Source organism: Lissotriton vulgaris, unplaced genomic scaffold (genome assembly GCF_964263255.1).
Source record: "Lissotriton vulgaris unplaced genomic scaffold, aLisVul1.2 SCAFFOLD_468, whole genome shotgun sequence".
Classification (NCBI taxonomy): domain Eukaryota; kingdom Metazoa; phylum Chordata; class Amphibia; order Caudata; family Salamandridae; genus Lissotriton; species Lissotriton vulgaris.
Genome location: NW_028241185.1, coordinates 18,058 through 38,705, shown reverse-complemented (window position 1 = coordinate 38,705; position 20,648 = coordinate 18,058). Strand labels below are relative to the sequence as shown.

At 48.5% G+C, this 20,648-nt stretch overlaps 1 protein-coding gene across 2 annotated transcripts in view; it reads left to right on the top strand.

The window, feature by feature from the left end:
• The window catches only part of LOC147672090 (coronin-1C-like), a 501,805-nt gene extending 481,361 nt beyond the window's left edge, over positions 1-20,444 (top strand). For both annotated transcript variants that reach the window (XM_086948042.1, XM_086948043.1), the window contains exons 10-11: positions 15,472-15,714; positions 19,411-20,444. In XM_086948042.1, coding sequence (XP_086804168.1) covers positions 15,472-15,714; positions 19,411-19,530 — 363 coding nt within the window. In that variant the 3' untranslated portion in view covers positions 19,531-20,444. The remainder of the gene's footprint in view (positions 1-15,471; positions 15,715-19,410) is intronic.
• Positions 20,445-20,648: the final 204 nt, after the last annotated feature.

Sequence of the window (20,648 nt, the reverse complement as noted above, 5' to 3'; positions counted from 1 at the left end):
CCTATACGGCTATAAATCCATTTATTCCCTATATTGGCAGAACCGATCAAATGCAATATTCAGAAACTCGTCTCTGGCCTCACACGATCAGAGCCACATTTCAGAATCGCTTCCTCTGCAACTTTCCTTGCAGCTCATTAGTGCAAATGACATAGCAGAAGCCACTATCTAAGATTCCTAGATTACACTCCGAGTTCTTCAACAAGATAAAAACTCTGTTTTGATTAGTAATAGAACTCTAATTAGCACTGAGAGACGATCACTTCCTAGTGACATCTTTATTGACGTCTTATGTCCAAAAACTTACGTCAAACAAGGCACCTTTTACCAACGTTGCCTTAAGCAAATGCTAGCTGCCTCATAGACATCGCTGCCGTTATCGCTGCTGATGCTATCGCTGCGAACGAGCGAACGATGGTGTGGTGAACAGAGGAACTGAACAGCCGTCCCCAGCAGATGCAACCAGCCCACGGACGCTGCCCCTCCTCCTTCTCTTTGACGCGCTGAGAAAGACGCTGTCTTTTCTCCTGCCGAGAAAATCCAGCTCCGGCGTTTCCAGCCTACTCTTGCGAGTGACTGGGATATCGAGTCCTGAAGGAGATACAAGCCCTCCAACATTCTATTCCAGAGGTATGGTGTTGACTAAACCCTTAGAGAGAATTCTTGAAGCAAACCTTGGCAAAACCAACTTAACTTGAAGCTACTTACTACTCCTTTCCAAGTATTAGGCTTAGGTCAGGTACACTGGGGTAGGCGTAGTTAGAAGCACCAGTTGAGTACGTTAGTCAAATGTATATATGAATGTATATATGTTTTATTCATTTTAATCCATTGTATAGCTAAGAAACCATATCAATGCTTTTACAGTATTATTTCGCAATACTCATTTTACTGTTCGCACTTTTTATAATAACAAGTCTTACAATTGTGGCAATTCATTTCTCTTGTATGAGAAGAAGGACTGTTCAATAAATAATACCTTTTATTGAAAACGCCCGTCTCTCTATTCTCTACATATTGTGAAAGTAATCTGCACAACAACTGACTGAGTAAAATAACTGTCTATTGTTTCACACGACTCTAGAGATTGACTCTTATCTGAGGAGCAAAGTTGTCGTTGCACGGTTGTTGGAAAACTGAATCCCTTCTTGGCTGTGCCAGGGAAGCTGATCACTTCCTATTCAGTCAAGAAAGTTTCCAGTGACCTCTGAGCTAGTTGGTAACAAACCCAATTAAGTTTAGCATAGTCAGTAGAGGCCTGGAAGATCCGCACTTCTACGTCGATACTACTGTTTGTTATTCCAATGCGCAGGGCCTATTGGGAAAATAGGAACTACACTACAACGGCAAAGTCGCTTGGATCCTTACAATTCAAAAAGCAGCCTTTTCGTGGTGCGCGTGGACGAGGCAGATCTTCAAGCACTTTTCGAGGAGGGCAGTCCCAGTACCGCCAGTACAATCAAGGAAACCAGCGTTACACCAACCAGCAGTCCAATCGTCGGCAGCAGTCAAAGCCCTATAGAGGAAAATCTAACTATAGGGGCGCCAACAACAAACGTCAATGACTTTCTAGTTCCGCAGAGAGTTGGAGGGCGAATCTCGCAGTTTTATTCCCAGTGGTCTATGATAACATCGGACCAATGGGTATTAGACATTGTACACAGGGGTCATGCCTTGGAGTTCACAGAGATTCCTCCAAATTCTCCACCATCAGGCCCGCCACCTCCCCATCTCGAGGAACTACAACATCAGGTTCGTCTTCTGATAGAAAAGGGTGCAGTCGAAGTGGTTCCTGTATCTCAGCGAGGGAAAGGTTTCTACTCACGGTTTTTCCTCATTCTCAAAAAGACGGGAGAGTGGCGGCCCATTCTGGATTTGAGAGCTCTCAATTTCTTCCTAAAACAACAATCTTTCCACATGCTGACGTTATCGGAAGTCTTGCAACTTCTCTGCAGCGGAGATTTTCTAACAACAATAGACCTGCAAGACGCCTATTTTCATGTGCCAATACTCCATCTGCATCGCCAGTTCTTGAGGTTCAAGGTGGGTCCAATACACTATCAGTTCAAGGTGGTACCTTTTGGCCTACGATCAGCACCTCGTGTCTTCACGAAAGTTTTGGCTCCGGTCATGGCTCATCTGCGTCTTCAGGGAGTTCAGATTTTTCCTTATCTGGATGATTGTCTTCTAAAATCCCAATCTCCTCAACAGCTGGTTCACGACACACGTCGATGTCAGCAGACGTTCGAATCACTGGGGTTAACCATCAATATGGAGAAGTCACACTTTGCACCGCTGCAAAGAAGAAACTTCCTGGGAGCAATTCTAGACACGGACCTGTCAAAAGCCTTCATCTCCCTCGAACGTTATCAAAAGATAATCCGTCTGGTCTCGCTCATCCGGTCAAAGCAGTCAGTTTCTGTGCGGACGTTAAAGTCGTTTCTGGGGATGGCATCGTCCTGTATCGCACTGATCCCAAATTGCAGGTTACGTACTTGTCCTATACAGGAAGAATTAGACCTGCAATGGCGCCAGGTGTCGGGGTCTTTCAACGACCTGGTGAGGGTAACGTCCCGCATGAAGAACAGTTTGCTTTGGTGGGAACAACCATCCAATCTGGATGAAGGAACTTCGTTTCTAGCCCAGTCTCCGGATCTGACGTTGACTACAGATGCGTCCATGGAGGGTTGGGGCGCTCATCTCCAGGACCTTTCCATCAAGGGCAAATGGACGGCGACACAACGAACCTGGCATATCAACCGGCTGGAGTTGATGGCGATCTTCCTAGCGCTCAGATCATTCTTGCCCGTAGTGCAGGGGGAATCGGTGCTGGTTCAGACAGACAACACCACCAGCATGCACTACATGAACAAACAGGGCGGCACAGGATCTCAGCCACTGTCTCGACTGGCTCAAAGAATTTGGGATTGGGCTCTTCGTCATCAAATTTCTTTAACGGCGGTCCATCTGCCGGGGGTATCCAACATCCTTGCGGATTCTCTGAGCAGGTCCACGTCATCCACTCACGAGTGGGAGATACATCAGCCAACTCTAGACATGGTGTTCCGCCGTTGGGGTCGTCCCATGATAGACCTCTTTGCAACCCCAGTAAATCGGAAGTGCCGATCCTTCGCAAGCTGGCATCCCCACCCAGAGTCCAGCGGAAATGCCCTCCTCACGGATTGGGACGGGCTGTTTGCTTATGCATTTCCACCGATCCCGTTGGTGCCGAGGACGTTGTGGAAGTTGCGCAGGCAACCCTGCCACTTAATACTGATCGCCCCTCGTTGGCCCAGACAGGCATGGTTCTCAGAACTGCTTCTGTTATCCCAATGCACACCCATTCATCTGCATCCACGTCCAGACCTCCTGACGATGGACGAAGGTCAAATTTGCCATCCAGACCCATCCACGCTTCAATTATCGGCATGGAACCTGAATACGTTGAATTTGCAAATTTAGATATGCCCCAAGAATGCAGAGACATTCTAGCGTCTGCTAGAGCTCCATCAACCATCAAAACGTACAAGCTAAAATGGAAGCGTTTTTGTCATTGGTGCGCTGCATCCAATATCCATCCAATCAATTCCACTCCGGAGCAGCTTTTGCCTTTCTTTTTGAGCCTCGCTCAGTCTGGTCTCTCTCATGCCACCTTGAGAGTTTTTCTAGCAGCTATTTCGCGCTTTCGACACGATGGTTCAACGTCTCTCTGTTCATCCAGAATAATCCAACAGTTCTTTAAAGGTCTCTTCAGGAAGTTTCCTCCTGTTAGGCGCCCTCCTCCGGCATGGCACCTCAACGTGATGTTGTCACAGCTTATGAAGCCTCCTTTTGAGCCAATTCACAGAGCAGACATCCAGTATCTTACCTGGAAGGTTGCATTACTTTTGGCCTTAACATCTTCTCGTCGTGTAAGTGATCTTCACGCTTTCACGATCAAGCCTCCGTATTTGCAATTTAAGCCCGATGGAGTGTCACTTCGTACCAATCCTTCTTTTTTGCCGAAAGTACCTACTGATTTCCATTTGAACGAACATGTCTTCTTAAAGACTTTTTTCCCGGATCCAAGATCTCCGGCAGAACAACGATTACATTCTTTAGACATCAAACGTTGCCTAAAATTTTACCTTTCAAGGACTACCCCTTTCCGTAAATTCGATCAACTGTTTGTAGCATATGGACGGATGCGGAGGGGACATTCAGTGACAAAACAAACAGTTGCAAGATGGCTCTCAGCAGCCATATCCTTTTGTCACCAGCAAGCTGGCAAGCCTTTACAGTGTTCAGTGAAGGCACATTCGACGAGAGCGATGGCGTCATCCACCGCTTTGTTTGCTGGGGTGCCTCTACACCAGATTTGCCAGGCAGCGACATGGTCCAGCTGGCACACCTTTACCAGACATTACTGTTTGGAGGCCATCAACGAAGCGGATACCGCAGTGGGGCAAGCAGTGCTTCGTCATCTTTTTAAATAAGGTGAGCCTATGTTCCCTCTTCCATTTCTTTCTGTGATTGCTATATGCTTTTAAGCTGTATGTTATTGTCTTCAAGTTTGGAGAATATGTTTAGCAATCCCAGCTCTAAGGAGGTTACTGCTATCTATTCTATTCAAGCATGTGAATCTATGAAAGACACACCTAATACTGGAGAAGAACAATTGTTACTTACCTGTAAACAGGTGGTTCTCCAGTATTGGTGTCTTTCATAGATTCACATGCGACCCACCCGTCCTTCCCTCAGAGGCTCTCTTCTCCTCATGCACTCTACTTCACTTTGGTGCTACGAAAATCTGAGGACTGGAGCTTCTGAGGAGAAGGTTCTAGTGGGTGCTTGAGCCTGATTGGCTGCAGTTTGGACTAACATAATGACACTGATATGTTACAAATGAGTTTTTCTCTTTATAATGCATTCTTATGGAGGAACCATTGTAGAGGTTTTTCAGTGTGTATTATCTCTATTTTTATTATGTATTATGTTATTATATATATATATATATATATATATATATATATATATATATATATTAGCATTATTGCTATCTTTATGTACCGTGGGACTCCCACTTCGACGACGGGGAATATTCAAGCATGTGAATCTATGAAAGACACCAATACTGGAGAACCACCTGTTTACAGGTAAGTAACAATTGTTCTTACAACTGTAATTTTCCAATGACCTAATTTCCTCCCATAGGATAACATTGCCTGGTTTTTGCCAATAATTCTTCTCAGTATCGATTTTCAAAACTTACAAATGTTCCCTTAAAAATCGCCTGTGTAACAAAAACGATTTCTTTCAACTGTTTACGGGAAATGCACCAGGGTTGAATCCAGGATCCAGCCCTAAGTAAGAAAAACATTTGTAAAGTGGTTCAATTGCATTTACTTAAAACTTCACATTGAGTTCATTGTTATAATTGTGTTTAACTTGTGTTGCATTTTGCAACAACAGCACCTATTGCATTCGAAAGGCAACTGCTATTTGAAAGTATTCTATTGCAACATATCATTCTGAAAAAGTATTTTTATACCTACTTGTGGTTCTAAAATAAAACAACAATATATTTTTATATATAAAACAATTGGTCTAGAGTTCAGTTCTTGAGTGTGTGTGAGACCATTTGCTGACTGAGTATGTACAGCAAATGCTTTACACTGTCCTCTGATTTTTTTTTTTTTTAAATATATTTTTATTGCAGGAATTAGTAAATCGTTACAGTATCGACCAGCTTTGTATCATAGGCAGTATCAACAGTATAAAACCCCTTGGCCCCCCACCTTCAATCCCAAACACAGCCATCCGGCCCACAACCCTGGGGTCGGGCGGCGAAAAAACAGAGGGGGGTCCGTAGGATGCTTGAGCTGGTCCGGATGATACACTGTCCGTCATCTGCTTTTCTAAACAAGCCTATAAACCCAAAAGAAAGGAAAGAAAACCCCCACCCACAAAAATACTAAGCAAAGAAACCCCACCCCACCCCACCACCAGCGCTAGGGAGCCACCTATATAGGATCTGCCTTGGGACCCACGGGGAAAGCAATAGGACCATCAGTACAATCGTTTACTGGGACTCGGGGCGAGTCGCTTCTTCACTTTCCGAGTCGCTGGGGGCACAATAATCCCTGAGGGCCTGAACCAACATTTCCCATTCCAACGCGGCCTCCTGCGCCTTCTCATTACGCCGCCTCCAAGCTAGTTGATACCTCAGCGCGCTCTCCCCCGCCGCCCATTTCAAAAGCTCACTGTGCCATCTGCTGCCTGTCGGACCAACCCGTGCCTTCCAGTTCCTGGTCACCTCTCGCTTAGCCAGGAGGAGCCCTAGGTCGATAAATTTACTAGAAATGTTATTTCTGGGGGTATGGGGGAACCAGTGCAGGAGCCCCACCGCCGCATCGAATGACAAGGCTCTCCCCGTCACCTCCTCCAGGGTCGTCTCTACTTCCCGCCAGTAAGATGACAGACCTGGACAGGCCCATAACATATGTAGGAGGTCCGCTTCCGGCGCCGGACACCTAGGGCATGCCGCCGAATTCGTGGCAAAATATCGCCGGATTTTCACCGGAGTTAGGTACGCTCTATGGAGAACGTAATAGTGCACCAGCTGGAAACGGGCGTTGCGAGTGCCCTTCCAGGCTCGTCTCACCAACTGGGACCAAGTCGTCTCTGGGATCTCCCTACCAATGTCCTCCTCCCAGCGGTGTCTGAGAGTGGTGAGAGGGGCTAACCCTTCGTTGATCAACCTGCCGTAGAGGCAAGTGACCGCCTTCACCGTGCCCGCCGACATCATCACATACCGGCACACCTGAGATAAGGGGGGTTCCTCCTGGCCGTTCTTCCAGTGGGCCTGGATCGCTCTCGTAATGGCCGAGTGTAGCAGAAAGTCACCACGGGGGATCTCGAAGCGGTCAATAAGATCTTGAAAGGACAAGAGCGCTCCGTCCTCGTATAAATCCCCAACCAGCTGTAAACCGGCATCCTCCCAGGCCGCCAAGCGCGACCAATCCCCGCCGTGGGGGAGGGCCGTCAACATCCCCAACGGTATTTCAGGCGCGTACGGGATCCTCAATTGGCCCCGGGCGTGGGCCCGGTTCCAACACAGGCGGATAGTCCGCTCCTCCATCGACAAGTCCCGAAGGGCCAGTCGCTGTCGCAGCGCTATAAAGGATAGAACATGCCTGGCCATGCCCGTTCCCCTCCCATCCTCCGGGCCCCGGAATTCCCTGGCGACCTCCTGGGTGAAGGTCTGGAGCTGTGCCGCCAGATAGTACTTTTCAAAGTCCGGCACCGCGAGCCCCCCCTCGTCTTTCGGTCTCATCAGGGTCTTGAGGGCCACCCGCCGGCGGCCCGATCCCCAGAGGAATCCGACCACCATGGAGCGTAGCAGTTGAAACGTGGCCGGTGGGACCCAGATCGGTAGAGTCCGGAAATAGTACAATAGCCGAGGAAGCGCCACCATTTTAAGCAGGGCGATCCGTCCCGCCACCGAAAGCGGCAGCGTGGCCCAAAAGGCCATGCAGCCTCGGAGTGCCCGAATGCTGCGGGCAATGTTCCCATCTAGGAGGTCAGGTTGGTCGTGATAGACAAACACCCCAAGATACTTAAAGCAGTCGGGTTCCCACCTAATCTCCCTACTTAGAGCAGGGGCAGGAGTGCCCCTGCGCACCGGAAAAAGACAGGTCTTGGGCCAATTCACACGGAGCCCCGAGACCTCCCCGAACTCCGTAAGCGCCTCCGCCGCTCCACGTAAAGCGTCGATCGGGTCCTCCAGGAAGAGCAACAGGTCATCCGCATACAGTGAAACATAATGCGGGCCCGCAGGTGTCCACAAGCCCGTATAATGGGCTCCCGATCGAAGATGCAGCGCGAGTGGCTCCACCGCCAGCGCAAAGAGAAGTGGGGACAGCGAACACCCCTGCTGCGTGCCTCGTTCTACCGGATACTGCGAGGAGATCAGCGGTCCCGCCCGGACCCTGGCCGACGCGGAGGCATATAGAACCGTGGTCCACCTGATAAAGCCCTCTCCGAGGCCGAATCTCCGCAGTACCGTGCAGAGGTAGTCCCACTCCAGGCTATCAAAAGCCTTCTCTAAATCCACCGACAGGACGACCGGGGATGGGGCATCCACAAAAGGTTCCCCTAGCAAACGGAACAACCTGCGGATATTCATAGTCGTGTTCCGTCGTGGGATGAAACCAGCTTGGTCCACATGTACTAGGGAACTCATGTGTCCCAGCAGCCTCAAGGCCAGGATGCTGCTCAATATTTTATAGTCCACCGTCAGCATCGATAGAGGACGGTAAGACCCCGGGTCGGATGAGTCGCGGCCTGGCTTCAGGAGAGGAACCACCAACGCCTCACACATCGAGCTCGGGAGTCGCCCCAGCCTCTTCGCCTCCCTGTAGACCACCAATAGCCGAGGGGCTAGGAGGTCAGCGTAAGCTGCATAAAACTCTACCGGCAGGCCATCTAGGCCCGGGGTCTTGTTTCTCGCCATCCGTTTGATGGCCCCACGGATCTCTCCCAACTCAATGTCGGATCCCAGGGCTTTCGCCACCTCCTGCTCCACCGTGCAGAGCTCCAGTGGACGTAAATAATCCTCAAGTCGGTCAGGGTCTCGAGTGGAGCGACTACGGTATAGACATTCGTAATAATGCCGGAAGCAGCTAAGAATCTCGGGTTGGGTGTGCACCTCGGTGCCGTCCGCCTGTCGCATACTCGTCGTCGATTGGGATTGGCGCGTAGGGTTCGCCAACCACGCCAACAACGCGCTCGATCTGTCCCCCTCTGCAATGGATCAGACCGTGTAGGCCTTATAGTCAAAACAGCGGAGCCGTTCGACCTCTGCCGCCACCTTTTCCCTCGCCTCCGCCGTTGGTACTTGCAATTCCGGGTGCCCGGGGCGCCGAAGTTCAAGCTCGCGGAGTTTCCGATCCGCTGCATCTAAGTCAGCCAGGATAACCCGCCTCATGCCCACCTTTTTAGAGATACAGTAACCCCTCACCACTACCTTAAAAGCATCCCACTCTAACGCTCTGGTACTCGCGGTGCCGCCGTTGGACGCAAAAAATTCCACCACCTTGTCCCCCAGGTCCGCCCTGAAAACACTGTCCTCAAGGGTCTCGGGTTGCAGCTTCCAGGTGGGCACCGCCGGCCTCCCGGGGAACCAGCGAAGGTCCAGCAGGAGGGGGTTATGGTCCGAGATGGTCCTGGATAGGTACTCGGATCGGAGCGCCGCCGAGACCAGTTCGGGCGACCCCAGAAAGCCATCGAGTCTGACATGTAGCTCATGAAGGCTCGAGAAATATGAATAATCCCGAGCTGCGGGGTGATGCGCTCTCCAGATGTCCGTCAAACCCCAGCGAGTCTGCCAATCCTGGCGACCCTTAGCTGTGCGACAAACCGGAGAATCGGGAAGCGGTGGATGCGAGCGATCAATGTCTACGTCCACTACGGAATTGAAGTCTCCGCCAAGCAGAAGGGGCCCGTAGAAGAAGTGGGCCAACGAGCCCGATAACCTGGAAAGGAAGGCAGTCTGGTCCACGTTAGGAGCATACACACAGCAAACGTTCAAGTCCCTCCCTCCCAGTGTTCCCGAGATGGCCACGTAACGCCCCTCCGGATCTACCACTGTTCTCGTGACCTGGAAGGGGACCCCCGCCCTGATCCATATTAGCGCCCCTCTGGCATAAGCGGAGTACGAGGTGGAGAAGACCTGCCCCCGCCATCTACGCTGTAGCGCCGCCCCTTCCGCCTTGTTCAGATGAGTTTCCTGCAGCAGCGCCATTTGCACTCCCCTACGCACTAAGTAAGCGTGGACCTTGTGGCGCCTGGACATAGTATGAAGCCCCCTTACGTTCCAAGTGACACATTTCAAATTAGCAACATCAGCCATTGTCCCATAATGTTCTCGCACAGTCTCCCCATCCGGGTCCCCACAATAAAAAAACATCATTTTTCCCAGCGCTGATGGCGGCCATTTCCCCCAACCAAAACCAAACCACCCAAGAACGAACCAAACCCTCACCCACCCGCCCCAGAACAGGACCCAAACTATGCCATCTAGATCCCATCCAAACCTCGCCTTCCAGCAACCCAATAACCCCAACTAATCCCACGGTCGCCACCGTGGGAAGGCCTTAAGGGCCAGGTGCGGGCTGGGCGGAGGCAGTGGGCCCTCGACGCTTAGGCCACCAGGACCACTGCAAGCCCTAAACAGTGTCGACAACCTCTCCCGGGGCAGAAGCAGGGCCCCCCCCCCCCCCCCTCGTTGTCAGCAACTTATAGACGGCAACCGCCTCCCCCCTGCCGGGCCCCCACCCAAAATAAGGCAGCAAACCCCGTTACCCTTGTCCATCCAAAAGGTCCTCCACCGATTTCGGTGTGATCACCGGAGTATGGGCACTATCAGTTACTGAGTCCTCCGAGTCCGATGGTGCCACCTCTTCACCCGGGTGTTCCTCCTCCTCGATGGCTTCGTCCCGGGCACCCGACAACTCCGACAACACTTCCAGCACTCCCCTCCGCTCCGATGATGTCTCTGCAGTGGAGGGCCCTCCCGTGCGGCCGCGGCGATTCCTGATCCTCCTGGATCGCCGCCTCTGTTCCGGCTCATCTGCCTGTTGGGACGAGGAGCCGAAACCATCTTTCCCCGCCCTATATAGCTCGAGCCAGGCACAGACATCCTCCGGGGTGTCGAAGAACTGAGTTTTGTCGTCTATTATGATGCGGAGCCTCGCAGGGTAGAGAAGTGAGTACTGGATGCCCTCGCTCCTGAGCTCGCGCTTGACCGCCAGGAAGGAGAAACGCTTGCGTTGAGTCTCGTAGGTGTAATCCGGAAAGATGTTCACCTGACTGTTCTCTACTTTGAATGGACCATCACGCCTGGCGGCGTTGAGGATTAAATCCCTGTCCCGAAAATGTAATAAACGCGCCACCACCGGCCTCGGGGGGCGTCCCTGTTGCGGCGGCCGCGCCGGGACTCTGTGGGCACGCTCCAGAGTGTAGAAGGAGGATAGCCCCTCCGGAGCCACCGTGTCGCGGAGCCAGGCCTCCAAGTATGTCACCATATCGCCATCTTCGATTTTTTCCGGGAGGCCCACGACACGAATGTTGTTCCGCCTGTTGCGGCCTTCCGCATCCTCCGCCCTCTGCTCCAGGGACGCAATTCGGGACAGGGCATCCTTCATCGTCGCAGCCAAGGTTCGCTGCGCCGGCTCCAAGGCCTTCACCGAGCCCTCCACTTCTTTGACCCGGTCCGAAAGTTTGCCATGGTCCGCTCTGAGGAGACCAAGGCTCGTCGCCACCTGGGCAATGTCTTGTTGGAGGGCCGATCTCGTAGTCGTTATCGCCTCTAGGACGCGGTCAAACTGCCGTTGCATCGACGCGCCATCAGAACTCTTTGGGTCCCCAAGCTCTTCTTTGTCCTGGGCTTCCGAGTCCGAGGCGGTCGGGGTGGGCCCCTTGGCTCCCCTAGGTTTCCCCATGTCGCCGGGGGCACTCCGTGAAAGTCCCGGAGTAGGCGTCTCCGGGCGCAGGTGTCGACCACGACCCTCCCGGCTCCTGGTCCTCAGATCGAATACAGGAGATCTCCGTCTCCAGGGCCTGTGGAGACTTCTCCGCTTCGACTCACGCCACCGCCACGGCGTCCGAGGGCACCGATGAGGGGGCAGAGACAGCCGTCGTCGTGCCAGGCAGGCCCGCTCACCCGCTAGGGATCCAGGGTGAGGGTCCCCAACTCCACTGGACGATGTGTAGCGCCAAGGTGTCGCGCCTCCCATGGAAGTGGGCTGGCCGGGAAGATGTAGCTAGGTGCGGAGTCGCGAGACGGGCCACCGCCCAGAGCACAGGGCGTCCGCTCCCGGGGTCCCCTACAACGTGGGCACCCGCCCGGCCACCCAGCCGAGTGCAAAGTCGTCGTGAGAGAACCGATCCAATAGACAGCCAGTGCACAGAGCAGCCGGGGATGGCGAAGTCGGGCGCAAGTCGCCGCTCGCTACGCTCCTCCAAGTCAGTGGGTCCGGCCAGGGGGACAAAGAAGTCCGGGCGCCATGTTGGGACGCACTCCGCGACTCCGCAAACTTCGGTTGCGCTCCGGAGCAACCCTCGTCCGAGCTCCACCAAGGGCCCTGGCAGGTCTCCGTCGGTCCGCTCAGCCGAATGCGGGGTCTGGGGTGCCCCGCAGCCACCGATTTACAGGATAAATCCGGGCTCAGTCCCGGAGCCGAGCTCTCAGGCGACCATCGCCATCGGCGCCCAAGCCACGCCCCCCCACTGTCCTCTGATACTGCCTTACTGCTCGACCAAGCTACCACTTTAGAGAGTAAGGTCATATCTAACTTTAGCCTCTGCCAAACCTCTGGGGACTGTGGACTCTGTGCACACTGTACCTTACTTTGTTGCAGTATATACAGAGCCACTTTCTTACAGTGGATATTAACACCTTGGATGCTCATGACGAGCTGAGCTCGTCATGAGCCACGGCGCTCCGGTGCTCATGACGAGCTCAGCTCGTCATGACCCGTGGAACGCTCAGGTGCGGGGAGAATTCCCCCACTGTGCTGAGAGTTCCACGGGAGGCAATACACCTGTGACGAGCTGAGCTCGTCATAAGCACAGGAGCGCCTTAGCTCATGACGAGCTCAGCTCGTCATGAGCATGGGGGCGCTGTGCGCGCCCCCCCCAGCACAGCGGGGGATTAAACCAGCAACGAAGGGGTTAAGCTGCACTGTAAATATATGGGCTTAAGTTATTGTTCTACAATAGTATAGAGCAATGCTAATGTTCCAAGAATTTCTGGGAGAACTGAATCCCCTACACTTCGCTGTGCTATTGCTGCCAAGATATACATACACACTGACAAGGTCCTTTCAGAGGACGAAATATGTTGGCTGGGCTGTTTAATTGATGTTTTGAATAATAATAAAGAGAATTGTTTTGAGACTTCATACTATGGTTCCCATGTTAATTTGGTCTCGGAGAAGAGTATCAAGGATCAACACCACAGAAGTATGTGTTCTTCGTGAAAAGAGAAGAAAAAAAAGAACACGCTCTACAGTACAATTGTTCGACTCTTGAGGTACTCCCTTTTGTGTGTTTATGTCTAGAAAATTGGAGTTTAGTGTCTCTGGACTCACAATTTAAAAACACTTATTTTAGAGAAGTTGTTTTTTAAATTGCAGGTCTGAAAATGACACTTTTAGAAAGTTGGCATTTTCTTACCTCTGCCTGTCCCTAGGATACACGTCTTGGTCAGTGTGACAGCTGGGCTCTGTGAAATCACTCTAGACAGTCGCACACAAAGGGAGCTGAGGTGTGCTTTGCATATCCTGATGGCCCATCACTAGGCTGATGGGACTTCCTGGGCTAAAGTGGTGGGAGGAGTTCTCACTTGCACAGGAATAGGGCTGGTCCTGTCTGTACACAAAGAGCTACATACTCCCCTGTAGCATGTTTGGAACCAGGGCCAGGAAGGACAGGGTCTTGTGCACTACAAAGACCTTACTCCCTACTTCAAAAGCTAAAATGAGCATAAGTACTGGATCTCTGCTACCATATACTCAGAACACTTCTAGACTGAAGACATTCTGCCAGGAGACGAGCTGTTGGGCTGCCAGGAGGGACTGCCACTTTGCTGCTTGCTTTGCTGTGTTGACCTGCTGCCTGCTGCTTCTTGCCTGAGAGTGAGAGGACTGGATTACTCTCTGCATCCTGCTTTCTAAGGTTTTCCAAGGGCTTGACTGAGCTTGCCTCCCTTTGCTGAAGTCTCAGAAACACCAAAGACTTCACCTGCATCTTGCTACAAGCACCTGGGCTCCCCTTCTGTGAGTCTTAACCTGCCAAGTGATGCCAAATCCAGTCCTGGGCCCTTGGAGGTGAATTTGGTGCTATAACAAAGAAACCGACGTATCGACTCCAAAGCGTCAATTCCGAACCAGAGCATCTCTGTGAAACGTATGCATCACTGCTGCCTGCACCAAAGCCTTGTAAACCTATCGCCAAGTGAGTGATGCAACTACCTTGAATTTCACCGAGCACCGATTTTGCCGCAGCACCTCCAAAGAACCCCTGCGGCGTGAGTCTCGGCAATGTGTTGCCGCCGTCAGTGGTACACCTTCTTGACTCTTACGCATCCACAGCCCTGCGTGACTCTCAATTAGCGCATTGCCTTTGGTCCAGTGGTTCGACTTTGAGTCAAAGTAATCGAGGCTCTGTTCTCTCAACATCGATGCAGCCTCGAGACAGTGTCACGTTCAGGAACCGAGGTCTTGCACCTGCAACCGACGCATCACCTACTCTGCAGAACGCATTGTCCCAGAGCAGCAAAGCTTCATTGCACCACCTTAAGGATATTGTCTCACCTGCATCTGCGACAGATTACCTCTTCTGCACGACGCATCGCCTTTGGTTTCCTACGCATCCAAGGTACTCTAGGGAGCCAGCATGATTCATGTTTCCGGCCTGCGCTCCATCGCGGTTGGACTGAACTTTTGGATTTGTTAAGCGTGACTGATAGCCCCAGTTGGAGCTATCGACTTCTAAACTTTGCATTTTGATTTAATCTTTAAAAATTCATATCTTGACTTTTGTGTGTTGGATTTTTGTTGTCTGGTTTTACTCAGAGAAATATTGGTTATTTTCTTAACTGGTATGGAGCACTCTTGTGGTGTTTTCTGTGTGTGTGTGTGTGTGTGTGTAAGTAAGTGTGTGTGTGTGTGTGTAAGTAAGTGTGTGTGTGTGTGTGTAAGTACTCTGTGGGAAGCTACCAGAGGGTGAGCACAGGTGAACCTTTAGTACGTTCTGCACTTACCCTGATTAAAGTGTGGGTCCCTACTTGGACAGAGTGCATGCCTCTGCCAACTAGAGACCCTATTTCTAACAGTATGGTCTCTCAATTGCTGAAAAAAACAGAAGATATATTAATTATAAGAAGAGATTGTGTACACTTTGTCTGTTCGGCCTTCATGCCACACTTCAAGCCAGCACTGTTAAGGGCACAGTAGAGATGGGATATCGAACTAAAGTCAGAGAAAGGCAAGGTTCTGCATGTATGATATGGATTTGAATTAACAACTTTATTATTGTGTCCAATACCTTAACGTAGCTAAAGTTCCAAACAGTGCTGTAATCTCACAAAACATACTTTCTCCAACCACTTTAGAATCTGTCGTTTTATCATTATAGTCGTACATTATTGCTTCCAAGAGATGTTTTGTTACTTTTCTGTAGTTTGTTTTTTGAGAAATGCATTTCTTTTGTGTAGTATCATTCATATTTTGACCGGATTTTCTTTTTGTTCTTAACCTCCCAATCCTGTCGAAGAGGTAATGGGAAATAGGCCTAATATTCACCTAGTGAATGCAGTCACCTCTCTTCCACAACCTGATGTCCAGAAATATTTCAGGGTTTGTTCATTGGGTGTTGTGTGCCTAGAGGGTTCAGTAAGGCATGTGCAATATTTCTGCTCTCTTCCAGTCTGATCTATTCCAAGACGACTTGTATCCAGATACAGCAGGGCCCGAAGCAACTCTGGAAGCTGAGGACTGGTTTGCTGGGAAGAATGCAGACCCAAGTCTTATTTCTCTAAAAGACGGCTACCATCCAGCTAAAAACCGAGACCTCAAGGTGGTGAAGAATATCCTGGGCAGCAAACCAGCAGTTAATAAGAAGAATGATCTTAGCAGTGCCACAAAGAAAGCAGTGGAGGTGCCACGCCATGTGAGTACAGAATACAGCCATTTTTATAGCTTACTGTAAAATATCAGAATGAGGAATGCTGTACTAAAATATTTCATCTGCGAAGAGCTTATCCGTGAGAAGTTTTCCAGTTACCATTGATTCTCTAACCATAGAGATACACTGAACACCTTTCATTGACATTATTTCTGAGTGGAAAGCCAGGTTTGTATATTTATAGAGGAATTGTGAAAGATTGATATGTTCTTTTGTTGTTTTGGAGGCATTTGACATCATTAACAAGATAGAATGTGTGTGAGGAAGCCCTGGTCGCTAAGCAAGCAATAAGAATAAAGCGCATTGCTCTTCTGAGGGTGTGGAATAAGCCCTTCTTGTAGATGCATAATAGTTATTCCAGCAACATGTTCAGTACCAGCCATGTAATCTTGACTGAGTCTAATTGATGAAGAAGCAGAGACGGGTGGTTGCTTCGTTGAGGACTCCACAGGTGTGATTAACCCGCCTTTCAATACCGTGTTTGCTGCCCTGGGAACTGCATTGTACATCACGTACATTCTGCTACTTAAGTTTAGTTTATTTGATTTACAATGCAACCCTCTTCATAGATGTTCAGATAGAAACCCTAAATGGGTGGCATTGATGGCGTTGGAGTTTTAGTGCAGTACTTACTCCTTTGCCCTTTGTGACTATAGGAAGTATCAGGCTGTGACGCATTAGATGATATGACACAATAATGCATTTGGTACCAATTAAAGTGCATGGTTGCATAAAATGAGTGCTGTCTTGATGTAAAATCATGCTGCAACATTGTGCTGGAACTGACCTACTTCGACGATGAAGATGGAGACGTATTTAATAACAGTGCTTTGAAAGCCTATGGGTAGCATGCGAATTTGTCATATAAACATTGATACTTCTGTTAGGGCTTGGTTCCTCTCTACCAGTTTACTGTGGAGCCCTTGGTCGATGGACTTTTGTTAGCTGCTGAGAAGTGTAGAGGGGAGAAATAACTCATCATGAGAAACTAACAATTTTTAGGAATCCTGACTGCAAAGACCAACAGACTCTGAATTATATGTTAGGGGATTTATTACAAAGCCAAAAATAACTGGACATACAGACACCTCAAGACGAGGTTGTAGAAATACATGGGAACAAATACAAATACAAACCTACGGGCAAGATTTAAACGCTGAATCGTGAAAAGAATGACAAATCCCAGAAATAGAACGCAGGCAATGATTGCCCCTATGTCAAGATCAGTCTTCACCTGGGATTGATGAGTTGGAAACATTAGTCTGTCCCTACACAACTACTACTGTGAAATCCCTACTTAGCATTCCCCGGGCAAGATCAGGAAAAGGTGTCAGCGTGTGAAGACTTCCTAAGAAGTGCACTCACATTGTATGGGTCAAGTAGCATAAAGCTACAGAGCTTGTTCTAAGATGTTCCTCTCCCGACTCAACCCCCGGGGCACTGTCCCTAATAGAAAACATAAAAATTTATAACACGCCCACAGATCACCTCATCTCGCTGGGCACTACTCATAGGTGATTTTCCATTAAGTTTCGATACTCTCAGCTCCTAGCTCAATGACCTTGTTTCCCAGGCCTCATTCAGTGAGAAAGAACACTGTCTCCCAATTATTAACGTTCTTTGCGTAGAAGTATCCTCTCCTCCCCGAGCGTAACTCATAAAACAAAAGGCGTTATTCTAATTACAAAGACGACTTTCTCCACCTGCAACAGAAACGTGAGAACAGAACAAATCCAACATGCACATAAAATTCACTAACAAGCCTAAAAAGAGAGCTTCCAGGGAAAATATATTTCATGCCTACAGAAATCAGCCAACATAAGAGTGAAGCACATAGGCCCTTTGAATACACACGAGTGAACATTTCATTTAGGCCTTTCCAAACCATCATGTTACATAAGCACATCGAATGCATATTTCATTGCAAGCAATCTATGAAATCCTATACAGTAAACACAGCCAAATCTACGTGCAAACTTTAATATTGTCCACGTTTAAATCAAATTTATTTCAATATAATGAGCAACTTCGTTAAGCAATTGCAAGCAAATACTAAAGGTTACATTATTCAAATACAAATGCCACGTTGTTTCTTTACATGGCACAAAACATTTCTCTCATTGTACTTTCACATATTATTACTAATTCTAATGACCAAATGTTAACACAACAAAGGAATTTATGAGGATGCAGACTATTTATGATGATGACTCACCCCTACAAATGAAAGAGTACCATCGCGCTCCATCACTTCTAAATTGAATATTATTAAAAATATATATATAACTGGGGAACATGTTCGATCACAATTCGTATGATATGTGAATTAAGCAATATAACTTGTTTTAATAGCAATGTGGGCGAGTTCAGCGTTGAATAACCCATTGTAAACCCATGTTCTTGCAGGTTTCCGGTATGTCAAAATACTTCAGACTGGAACCTGTCTGAGTTTTACTTAAAACTGATAGTTAAGCGTGGTATATTGTGATATTTATCTACTTTGAAGATTTCAAAAAAAATTCTCAACTCGCCTGGTGGGACTACTAATAATTTGCCTTTCAGTGTTAAGGATTTGCTTTCCATGTCTAAGGCAGAACAATACATTTTTCTAAGTACATTGTGCCTTTAACCCCTCCCATGCTCATGACGGAGCCGCTCCGTCATGGCCCTGCCGCCGCGCCTGCGCGTCGCTGATTTTGCGCTTGCCCGGCACATTCTATTGGGCGGGCGGGGCCATGACGGAACCGCTCCGTCATGAGCACAGCGCAACCGCGGCTCGTGACGGAGCTGCTTCGTTGCGAGCGCTGCTCGGCCTCCCCTCACCCCCCTCCCCATCCTCAGCGCTGCGGCGGAATTGCCACCGCAGCGAAGGGGTTAATATTACAGCACATTCCATATACTCCCCTTTGTTTGAATGTTACACTCATTACCATTTGCCACTGTTTTCAAATTGTCCTTTTCTACTTAAAGAGGGCAATTTAACCTTTCTCCAGATAGGATGTAGTTTGAAAGCTGTTGGCCTGTAGTTCTATGCACAGTTGTTCACATTGCCTGTATCAATACGATTAGTCTATTAGATCCTTGTTCTCTCCATGTTGGTTCTAACGTGCTCCTCAGAAATAGCTTGGACCAATATATCGATCAGCATCTAAGTGATTTTAGGTGAAATAATAGATTGTGTGTGCTTGACGTTTGGCTTCGGCAACCTCAATTCGGTATGAATATTATGTTTGTATTTGTGTAGCAGTAATCACCATTGTTAAAGCACTGTAGTGTATTCTCTATCTAGGTGTTCATTCACGGATAATGGAGAAAGCCGCCAGTCGAACTGGCAGAACCAGTGTTGATGGCAAATCTTGGTTGTTGCTGTTTGGTTGTGTGTGGATAAGTTAGATAGGGAAGCTTTATGATCAGCCTTTAAGTTTTCCCTTCGGAACCTTAAGTTTGCAAAAGGAAGTATGGTCCATACCTGGGAATTCTTACGAATCACAGATGCAATTATGCCTCAAATGCTTTGACACATAGCACATCTGAATTGCCACCATAGACCCTTTTTTAATATCTGGATGGTTTGCACCACGCCCAGAGTTCATTTTCTTTTTGCTTTGCTTGGGGGTATATTGGTTATTGCACATAATATCCAAATAGACTTATGTAATTATTTTCTTCTTTTCTTTCCAGCATAACGAACACAAGTTTGATGAGATTCTCAAAGAGATTAAATCAATAAAAGATACAATCAGCAATCAAGATGTCCGAATCTCCAAGTTAGAAGAGCAGATGTCGAAGATCACAGCCTAAAGACACTGCCCCTGCTCTGCGAGGGTTGAGTTTCCCACTTACGGGGGCTGCTGTTTGAAGGAAGACATTGTTTTTTCAAGGAGCCGCCCCCTGCAGAGATCGTCAGCATTCCAATATGGACGCTTACCCGTTCCCTCCCTCTTCTTAAACGAACGGACCTGACATTTAATCGGCAATCAAACTTTTTATTAAAAGGTTTCTGCCGTTTTAGTTGTTACGTGGCCGCCGCCTCCGTCCAAGTCAATATTAATTATCGCTTTTTTTATCATTATGTGCCACTGACAGTTACACATTTTTTGGGAAATTGTATCGGAATTTCAGTGTTGTGCCCAAATTTTTATAATAGAGACCACCGTCATATTTTCCTTTTTGAAGTTGCCAAAACCAAAAGTAGCCTTTTTTTCTTTTTAACGTATTTGCTACTTTACAGTATTTTTTTTATTGTAAAGGGACTAAGTTGTGTATGTTAAATGATCTAGGTAATGAATTACAAGTATTACAATTAATAGAGAGACAGCTGTGAGGCTGCTCAAAGAGCAGAATTGCGTTGCATTCACATCATTGGAAAAAATAATTGTAAACTGTGCACAAGAAAATAGTCAGGTAGGAGTGTTGCATCGGTGTACCCGACCACTTCATCATTTTTGTGCATGTTTCCCATCGGCCTTTCCTTCCAGAAATCCATTATTTAAAGGCTCATTTTGGCAAATAGATGTTCCACCTTTCCTCACCAGACATTATTAAAGTTCTGATTATTGGTATTGTACCAGAATCGTATTGCACTTTTATGGTCATGATGCAGTCTAGATTGTTGTAATGTCAAAAGCAGCAGTTCTGTTCCTACCTTATTTAGTTAAAGATATTTCGAAAGGCTTGTTGGTTTTCCAAAAACAAGGTTCCATTATTATCAGCACAACAAGGTGGTGCCTTTATTTGGTTAAAATGTAAAAGTTTGCCACTTTTTGTACGTGTATAGTGCCATCCTGGAATGTTTGGAATGTTGTACTTTGAAAAGGAAGAGAGAGTCATGAGTTGGAAGCTGATGAGTGAGCCCAGAACGTTTGGTTGTAACATTTGTACATCCGACCCAAGTGATTTGGTGTTACATATTTTGATAG